The sequence below is a fragment of the Mizuhopecten yessoensis genome, unplaced genomic scaffold (assembly GCF_002113885.1).
Source record: "Mizuhopecten yessoensis strain PY_sf001 unplaced genomic scaffold, ASM211388v2 scaffold10969, whole genome shotgun sequence".
Lineage (NCBI taxonomy): Eukaryota > Metazoa > Mollusca > Bivalvia > Pectinida > Pectinidae > Mizuhopecten > Mizuhopecten yessoensis.
In genome coordinates, this window is record NW_018408812.1 from 23,669 (window position 1) to 34,403 (window position 10,735).

General features: G+C 34.4%; 1 protein-coding gene across 1 annotated transcript in view; it reads left to right on the top strand.

The window, feature by feature from the left end:
* Window positions 1-6,654, top strand: part of LOC110464156 — a 13,753-nt gene extending 7,099 nt beyond the window's left edge. The window contains exons 2-5 of the mRNA XM_021519228.1: window positions 1,250-1,366; window positions 3,834-3,969; window positions 4,982-5,137; window positions 6,281-6,654. Coding sequence (XP_021374903.1) covers window positions 1,250-1,366; window positions 3,834-3,969; window positions 4,982-5,137; window positions 6,281-6,654 — 783 coding nt within the window. The remainder of the gene's footprint in view (window positions 1-1,249; window positions 1,367-3,833; window positions 3,970-4,981; window positions 5,138-6,280) is intronic.
* Window positions 6,655-10,735: the final 4,081 nt, after the last annotated feature.

Consider the following 10,735-nt stretch of genomic DNA (forward strand, 5'->3'; position numbering starts at 1 on the left):
TCATTAATTATCCGACTCGTAATCAACCCACTCACGTCCCATCCAAATAGCACATGGTTGAGCGAGCGGATTTCGCAAAGAACATTCTTTCGTTCAAAAATAGACAAAATGACCATGACAGCTACTTAGCTGGTCATGTTACAAACAATAGTGGTTTTATGCATAACACTCACCCCTGGGAAGTTCTATAAACCTGTTCCTACTCCATAGCTTGAGGTTTTACGGACGCAGACAGCGTCGGGTGCTGCGCCATTGCCTTGCTGCTCTGTGTGTGACTCGGAGCGCAGTGCCGGCTAAGCTAAATTCTGATTGGCTCCTACTCTCCCAGGTGAAAACCCCACATAATTTACCGTATTTCCCCTACTGTGATATGTCTATCACTGGTACTAGTGTACCGTACTGTATTTAACCACATAAAAACCCCGCCTATGGAAAAATATACCATAGCAAAAAAATACATAGAAACTCGTTCATACTAACAGTTACCATCTCGGAGATAAACCGACACTACTTGTGACATCCATGGCACGATATTTCCATACTTAAAATTACATTTTCAACGCTGACAAGGAATCTACTAATGGTAGTGTAGAGCTAAAAGTACTTGTTCCTTACATCTTCGTCTCTTCGTTCCTTTGCATTCTTGTAAAAGCCGCGGTCACATCTTACGGTCACGCACGTAGTTGACCGTAGTGGGGGATAATCTTAGTTGACTGTAATGGAACGTGGATGACCTTAGTTACATGTAAACGTATTAAACGTTGTAAGACGTTGTTCAAGCTGTTCTTGAAAAATATGAAATCTCCCCTTTCAATTTTCTAAAATATTCATAACATCTTATGTAAGAGGAAATAAAAAAAATGTCTGCCAGTATTCATTGTTAGCTTACAATTCTGGCTACAATGTATAAAAATAGTCTGTAAGACATCGAATAATTTATAAATATAAAAACAGGTTTTTCATTTGATCTCAAAAGACTGTTCAACATGAACATCTTCATTGAAAATGGAAAACTTGTAGTTTGGCATTAGAAAAACAAGTTGACTGTCTTTCCTCGATAGATATGTATAGGCGAGGTTCTGAATCCAACAAAGAATGTAACGGACAATACTTGATTATGTATTTCATATTTAAATTATGCTTCAAAATCCGATACAACATGTTTGTCATGAGCCTTTTACATATTCAACACAAGATACTTAGAGAACTTTACTGTACTAATATGTCTATGTTTCAATTTCTATCTTAGGTAAAAGAGCTGGATACTGCTAGGATGTTTGTTACTTGGGCGCCTTTCCGACAGTGGATGACATTGTCACTTTTTCTCGGATTAATGCATATGTTGAACTGTGCTACCAGTCGTAATGTGAGTAAAATAAACCAATATTTATTTTATAAAACTATTACTTTGGTGATAATTAATACCTTCCAGTCACCTTGTATTATCTGGTATAATTATTTGTCATAAATTATACAAAACATTCATTTTTCAATGAATATCTATTCCAAACACTATTTTATAATTGTTTTTGAGAAACATATATAAGAGGTAAAACTATTTCAGGCGCTTTTTCAGAATTTTATTTCAGAATTATATACGGGGGGGGGGGATAGGTTACAGAAATATCACAGGTGCTATCTTTAATTGTATATATGACGGGTACAAATAAACAAAATATTCCAGGTACTATCTTAAAAATTAATTATCAGAAACATGTACAAGGTGTACACAAAAGTTTTATTTTAGTTAGAAGTCTTAAGAGTATTGAGATTGAACGTGAGTTTGGAATTGCATTGCCTCTCATTAAATGATACTATCGTTTGCATTGGTAATCTCATGCATAAAAATACTGATACATATGTACACAACTTGATAGACTGAGGAAATAGACGGAAAGAAATATATATGTAAGACGAATACTGATACTTGATAGAATTTTTTGAACAGTATGTACATTATTTAAAGGCGATTCTAGACGCCCATGTACATTGTTTGTATATTTATATATGTGTTTATGTCATAAATTTTGAAAATATAATAAAAAATAAAAAAAGTGTCAACAATACCATATAAAAAAAGGAGAAGGCAAAACATGAACAAAGGAAAACTTAACATGGAGATCTATGAAATCGTACCAAAAAATAAGGCCATGCGTTCTGGTACAGTGAGCGTCTTCTGTGAGCGTAGGCACCCGACATGTAAATAATCTAGGTCCAATCCGAGTAATGCCACGTCCTCCTAATGAAAACTGGGATAGTAACAACAAAGCAATAAAGAACACTAATGAAAATTATCAAAAACATCAACAATCATACTATATCAAGGGGACGCGGTGTCCAAGTGGTTAAGGCGTCTGACATTCTGCTACCACTAGCCGTCCACAACTGGGTCGCAGATTCGAGACCTACGTGCGGCAGTCGCCAGGTACTGGCCCTAGGTCAATGGTTTTTCTCCGGGAACTCCGGCTTTCCTCCGCAACTAAAACCCTGCCTGTCATTAAATGACCATAGCCAATAATAGGACGTAAAACACAAAAAACATACTATATCACACAAAGACATACAATGTAGCTTATTTCTCAATGAGGTCGAAATGGTTTTCGTAAAACTTGTCCATAATCTCACCCGCATCTTAGGAAAGACACACTCATTAACCTTAAAAGGATCAAGTGTTCCTGTTATTAAATGATGAAAGTGTGACACTGACATTGAATTTTTACCTGTTAAATATGGGAATAGATTCAGTGTGCAAACAAAACTAGGTACACTGAACTATTTAGCTGTTTGAACCAAAAACATATATATAAATCGATCTAAAAACAGTTTAAACATAGGGGTTGAATAAATCTCTTAAATAAAACCCTTTTTTCAAAAGTCAAAACGTATAGAATTTCTGGTTAATTCCGTACCAGTAATAAGTAACGTTGCTATATCATAGAACGTTCCACTACTTAAAAAGATAAACATGGTCACCAAGGCTTAGGGAATCCTTGGTTACTAAAACATCTTGAAGATGAGTGCCAGACACACATTGCACCTATACAATTTGGTAATAGCTGTGGTTTGCAATATTGTTTTACGAGACTATTGACATGATCGGCATCCTTCCTATATGAGATATTATTATAATCGTCCCCTACCTTGAGGGTGTGACAGAGAAATCTCCAACCCGAGAGGTGATGTCTTTTGGTTGTCTAACCCGATGCTCTGTCGAGGGTTAGACAACCAAATAAATCACCCCGAGGGTTTGAGAATTCTCTGTTACACCCTCAAGGTAGGGGATGATTATTTTTCTCCCATCCTATTATTTCAGTCACAGCTCCACCGACAGTAGTCTGGTATGTTTGTAAACCAAAACACATGTGGGGTATGCCTATCGTCATTCACTTTTGATGACGTCACAATAACCGATAACGCATTTTAATGACGTCACAATTGAACACGTGCTAATCGGCACGAGGCTATCTCCCCCTAGAGGGTTACAAGCTGATCTTTCCTGGCTAAAGCTGGAGACACACCTGTGAAGGGTGGGAGAATAACTCATTCTTCCATCGTCCATGTTGGTATTTTAATTTTGTAAGCTAAATCTTAATAGGGGATTGTGTCCTGTATTCCGGTAAATGCGTTAACTATTAACTTGTATCACATTGCATGCACATTCACGACACCATAAACCAAACCAAAACTGTTCATTGAAGTTATACTGTACAGCCAAAACCCTGTATCAAGAGACAACATTCGGAATGTTTAAAAACTTATTTACATAGGTAGTCTCCACATACACCGTGTTTCAGCTCACAATGAAAACAGTGTAAAGTTCACGTTTGTTGCAGGATGTTCATCCGAATTTTTCTGGGTTTGACTGTAACGGTAAGGTCGAAAACGGAACAGTTCCCCATCACGTAACTGACGGGCAGTTTCCTGAGGTTGGCGCATTATTTTGCTGCTATCCAATAAGTTGTGAAGAAGGTAAATAATGTATATATATATATAAGGAATAACCAGGATACAATTTGGGGTTATATACGGTATATCCAAATGTACCAAAAAACTGTGTGCACTTTCCATAAATCTGCAAAGCGGATTATGCACAAAAATGCAAAACGCTTTTTTCAGTATATAACGTATAATCCCAAAAGTATTGTTTTTCCTTATAATTTAATTTAAAATGTCAGACAACGCATTTGAGTTCATAGCTAATGAATTATGTATTCATGTCTGATAAAACAATACAAAAAAAAAGTTAAAAAAAACCCAAAACATTGCGCATTAATTTCATTGCCAACATTTTTTCTATCAAATTGATACTTTTATAATTTATCATATTTCACTGGTAAAATAGTTAAGTATTGAATGACATGTGATCTTTATCAAGGGAGATAACCTAATAATGTATAGTTCGTTTCTTTTCATTTTATTTACAAGGTTATGTCTGTATGTTTTTACTCATGGTGCTTTATTAATTTGTTTGCTCACTTAAGGTCTATTTGTTCCAACTTAAAGACTTCTTATGGTGAAGTCTTAGAACAAATTATATTTGTTTCCATCTGAACTGTAATCAGAAAAAAATGTTGTTAATGTAATGAAATAATACCTGTAAAGAATAGTTGAATAATCCTGAAGATTTAAGTAAAACTTATATTGTGATAATTATACTTTAAAGGATAATTTGACTATATCACACGCATTTTGAATTCCGTCTGAATACTGTGAAATCACTCATTTTCGTTGTTATTTTTTACTTTCAGTGATTACATTTGTATGTGGGTACATGTTATCATCATCAACTAATCCATAGGTCTACGAAATCGAAGTAGTTACAAATTGGGTATAAAGCAATTCCCATTGTGAGCGAGTTCTTTTAATCCTCGAACTTTTATAACCACGAAATAGAAGTTTTTCGGAAAACCTCCAAATGGATCGCAGCCAAAATATCTGATTTCACAGTATGTCGTACAAATGTCAATACTATTTTTTTAAGGAACTATTGAATTCTGTACAGAAGACAAAGACACTGATGTTTGTGTTCCATGTAAAGGCAATGAAACAAGCACAACATGCAACTATAGACAGGTGACCTCAAAGTATTCCTTTCGAGAAGTCGATCATTGCAAGAAACCATGCACTCGTAAAAACGGTACATATTTTTCTAACTATCCATGCTATTTGTCGAAAAGAATTTCGAGAATTGTGCCGAATGAAGTTTCACTTGGTGACCGTTGTGGGCTCTAAAAGACACGAAACTTTGAATGTACCAAACACGAATCAAAACTTCTTATTCATTTTAAATATACATTGTAACACGACATTTGATTGGTAAATACAAATAATTTGCGACAATATAACCACGACAAACCATTCGCGGGTTTCTCATGAACTTGATAATTCATGACGTCACGAACAATTGTGTTATCCTTAAATTTCGTCTCACTTTGAATATAACTGACGTCACCAATCAATGGCAGAGTGACCCAGAATTCGAAGAAAACACTCAAAAACATTTTAAATCGACGTTTCTTTTGGTAATGTTTGGCTTGTATGGTTTATAATAGGGATAATCTTACTGTGATTTGAAATTTGGAATATCTGTTATTATCACAATATACCGCCACAAAGGTCGAAATACAGTAAGGTTATTTCCTATCTATATTTTGTTTTGCAAAATTTATTATTATTTTAACTGTTTTAATCAACAACTCACATATTACTGGAATGCATATCCATTTTTCATTTGAATTTGCTTTCATGTTTTATATGCAAAACATGATCAATTAATATTGTATCTTCTTCATTATAACTTTAGCTACCTATCCTCCTAATCTCTTCAATAAACTGCAGCCTTACATGAAAAACAAAAATCACAAAAATATCATGTTGTTATTTCAAGTATGTCACTGAAAATGATGTTCCAATAGACGTACAACGGTGACGTCATAATAATCTCCCCTGTTAAAGATACAGCTATACAACCAGTCATTTGCAGCAAAGTTTATACATTTTAGAGGTCCGTAGTAAATAACTTCCAATGCAGCAATGACTTTTTGAACTTTAAGAAATAACTAATTACTATTGCTGAGATTGTTTAAAAATCTTGGATTAAAGTTGAATTATATAAAGAAAGGAGTGAGGATTTTAAGCTTAATCAATACTGTTAAATCTGAAAAGTTGTTGTAAATATCAAGATTATTATCTTTAAATGTCAAATGTTTTCTTATATGACATTTTCTTGAAAAGAAACAATGTGATACATTTCAAAATAAAGTATTTTATATAATTTTAGCTGTACCGGATGTGTCCTTATATCCAACATCTCATACGAAAAAGGAAGGGGATGATCTAACTCTACTGCCGACAATATACAGTGACTCTGAGCTGCTAGGGTTTGCCTGGAAGTTCATAAATACAACTGCCTCCTATGACATCGCTAGTTCTTTAACAGAAATTTCGAATCCAGGAAAATACCTTGTTGGAACAATGCCAAACCCCTATTTGAACATCAGTAAAATTGAATTGTCAGACCAAGGGACCTATCAACTGTATATATACAACACCATTGGATTGTCAAATGTCGAGAATGTCACATTGTTTGTCACTAGTGAGTCATATTACAAGCGTCGTCCTTTGTCGTCCTTGTCAGAACAGAATATGTACTAATGTACTAAGTCATGTTCATTCTTTGCATTTAATAAATTTTCACAAATAATTTTCGAAGATTTTCCATAAAACCTGTTCTGAAGGTTGCTATTTAACAGCAGATTCGTCCATTTAAATTATGTTTTCATGACTAGTTTTGTTAACCCAATATCAATGAGTAATTATTTTAGATTCTAGATGTATACATGTGGCCAATTACATCGCCGTTATCTATTTGTATTGCAGCAAAACCTATCGTTACCATGGCAAAAGAGAGCGGCAACGTTGATGCTGGACACCTATACAATCTGACATGCAGAGTTGAGGGGAATCCGACGCCCATTACATCAAGTTATCTGTTTCAAGATATGCAAGGAAAAGTAACAAAGATTATTTCAAATGTGTCATCAGACGGTGTGATCACACACACCATATATAATGCAAGTGCCAGTGATAGCGGATATTACACATGTAAAGCAGAAAATAGCGAAGGCATAGGAGAAAGCACCTTGCATTTGACTGTTGACAGTGAGTATTTTTAGAGAGAGGGCATACTTTGATATACATTTGTATTGTGTAACACTCAAGCTGCAAATAATAGAAACAATCACAAAAATTGATAATTAGTGACGTTTTTATGTATCCTTTTGATCATGTAAATATTCTCTATTTTGTGCATTACAACCATGCACTAATCTTAACACATTTTATTTCTTAGTATTTTAACTAAATGGGGGAATACTTTCTCAAAATGTTTTCTTAACATTTGTATTCGTAATTCGTAAAGTTATATGTACTCATGAACGCAGAAAGTATTACATTGTACTAGTATGTTTCAGCAATTTTTATTTACAAGGAATGAAAAATACATAGCTTGATAATGGGACCAGTCGATTTTGAAACGTTGCGACACGTTTTATACGAACATTGTTTGTGAAGAAAGTAAATCTTTGATATCACATATTTCCAAACTGATGAATCTTATTGAACAAAGGCAAGCAGTTTTTAATCATCATCTTTGACATAAATGATTTAAAATCCGAATCAAGGTTGTAGATAAATAAAAGTAATTTCCCAAAAATACATATTGGTAAATGTTGATAAAAAATGAATTACTTTTGACTGATAACTTAATATATGTTCCAGTACCGCCAGAAATGTACTCTCCGTTTGGCGAACGTATAAGTAGATATGACGTCGGGGACAGCATGTCTATGTCTATATGGGTGACTTCAACACCAATTGTGGATAACCTCCTCTGTATAAATGAAGGTAACCAACCAACTAAGATGGTGCGCAGTTCCGCTTACAGCATCACCAGCGTTGGGAGGACATACAATTTCTCAATTCATAATATTCGTCCGCAAGATGGAGGAATTTACATATGTACCGCTACTAATAGGTTAGGGACTAGCAGCATATCAGTGGCGATAGTCGTGAACTTCCAAAGTAAACCGCCAGTACCCCAAGGTAAGTTTCTCTTTTCACACACAAAGGAGTACATAATTCAATGTTTAAGTCTGTTCGTATTGTCCTATAGATACAATGCTTACGTTATGAGGTCCGCTATTATGACTAGGAACTCATATCATATCACCCTATGGTAAAACACGGCAAAGTGGTGATACACCTTTCAAGGTTTAGAGAGTATGAGCCTCAATCTCTTTTCCAATCTTGTTTAACAAGAAAATGTGTTATATTTTGACATTATCCCGAATTACCAAACATAGAATTACATTAATAATGACCGATACTACTAGCGTTCAATGTATTTTGTACAAGTATTAGCCTGCGGTGACAACCTAACAGAGGGGGGTATGTGATTAAACGGCAACAAATTTCAAAAGTGATTACTGTTTTTTTTAATTTTTATGTAATTTATGTTGTGTTGTTTTTATAGTGACTATTCATCTGTTATATGTTGTAATTTATCAATGTTTCTGTCTTCAAGAAAATGAGGCAGATTACCCTGATAAGATGAGATATTTTGTTCTCTACACTATCGTTATTACTTCTTTGTCTTAAATAATATGCATCTAACAAACATTTGTTTGTTTAGATCGAGTACCTATTTTGGATCATACTGTCGTTATAACTATTTATTATTAAATATGTTTTAACTCATCAAGTGATGGTAAATTGAGAAACAGGTTGGATTGCAACAATTTTCGTTATTGTTTCAGATACGGAAATGAAAGATTGTAGTAAGTAAAATACCCTTTCACTTTACTTTAAAGTATTGACATATTTATCATTAGGTATGAGATAAAAGCTTGTATTAAATAAATGTTTGGTTTTTTTTAAATTTAGTGCATGCTTAAAACTGTGCGAATTGTAGGGTATCAATGGTTTGTACATGTGTAGAGTATAAATTAAGTGTATTGTGCGCAGGATGTTTTGTCCATGTGTATAACAACAAAGGTTTGCAAATGTGTAAGGTATCAATGGTTTGTACATGTGTGGGGTAACAATGGTTTGTACATGTGTAGGGTAACAGTGGTTTGTACATGTGTAGGGTATCAATGGTTTTTAGATGTGTGGGGTATCAATGGTTTGTACATGTTAAGGGTATCAATGGTTTGTACATGTTAAGGGTATCAATGGTTATTTACATGTCTGGGGTTTCAATGGTTTGTACATGTGTAGGGTTTCAATGGTTTGTACATGTGTAGGGTTTCAATGGTTTGTACATGTGTAGGGTTTCAATGGTTTGTACATGTGTAGGGTTTCAATGGTTTGTACATGTGTAGGGTTTCAATGGTTTGTACATGTGTAGGGTTTCAATGGTTTGTACATGTGTAGGGTTTCAATGGTTTGTACATGTGTAGGGTTTCAATGGTTTGTACATGTGTAGGGTTTCAATGGTTTGTACATGTGTAGGGTTTCAATGGTTTGTACATGTGTAGGGTTTCAATGGTTTGTACATGTGTAGGGTTTCAATGGTTTGTACATGTGTAGGGTTTCAATGGTTTGTACATGTGTAGAGTTTCAATGGTTTGTACATGTGTAGGGTTTCAATGACTTGTACATGTGTACGGTTTCAATGGTTTGTACATGTGTAGGGTATCAATGAAGTGTATTGTGAGGAGGTTGTAATGTAAATGGACAGTCAAACCCATGTATGTGATGAATTAACCTGAATATCATATTAAACACCAAACATAAGAACATGGGACTATTTATTTTAATGTTGATTTAAAAGATGTTTTCAGTACTAAAAAAGAAAACTTTTCTTTTTTTCAAAATATATAAGGATTAATAATGCGAATAAATATGTTTAATAGTTGGAATCAAGAAGTTAATGCAAACATTTGATATCATAAAGGTATATGTGATTATGTTTTAGCATGATACAAACTGGTTGTGCCGTATAATCTTTAGCTATTAACGCCAGTGCTAGGGTCTTGAAACTGCTGAGTGGTACATTTCCTAATATGGAAAAAGAAACATGCTATTGTCATAAATATATCGTAAACAAATATATCATTGTTTACGTACATGTAGCTTGTGTGTTCTTTTGACTCCCTGACCTTAAATCAACGATGTCTCTTCTTACCGCTCTTTTAATATGATAGTGTGTCTCTCTGACCTGACAGTAACAATGTTCGTTATTACCTTCTTTTTTTATATGATAGTGTGACTCTCTGACCTGACAGTAACAATGCTCGTTATTACCTCCTTTTTATGTGATAGTCTGGCTCTCTGACCTGACAGTAACAATGCTCATTATTACCTCCTTTTTATATGATAGTCTGGCTCTCTGACCTGACAGTAACAATATTCGTTATTACCTTCCTTTTTATATGCTAGTGTGGCTCTCTGACCTGACAGTAACAATGCTCGTTATTACCTCCTTTTTATGTGATAGTCTGGCTCTCTGACCTGACAGTAACAATGTTCGTTATTTCCTCGTTCGTTATTACATCCCTTTTTATACAATAGTGTGGCTCTCTCACTTGACAGGAACCAGCCGTTTATTACCGTTTTTTGTTTCAGAGTTGCTCTTTGACCTGACATCAATAATGGCAGGTTTTACTCCCTTTTTATATTTTAGTGTGGCTCTCTTACCTGACAGTAACAATGTTCGTTATTTCCTCCATTT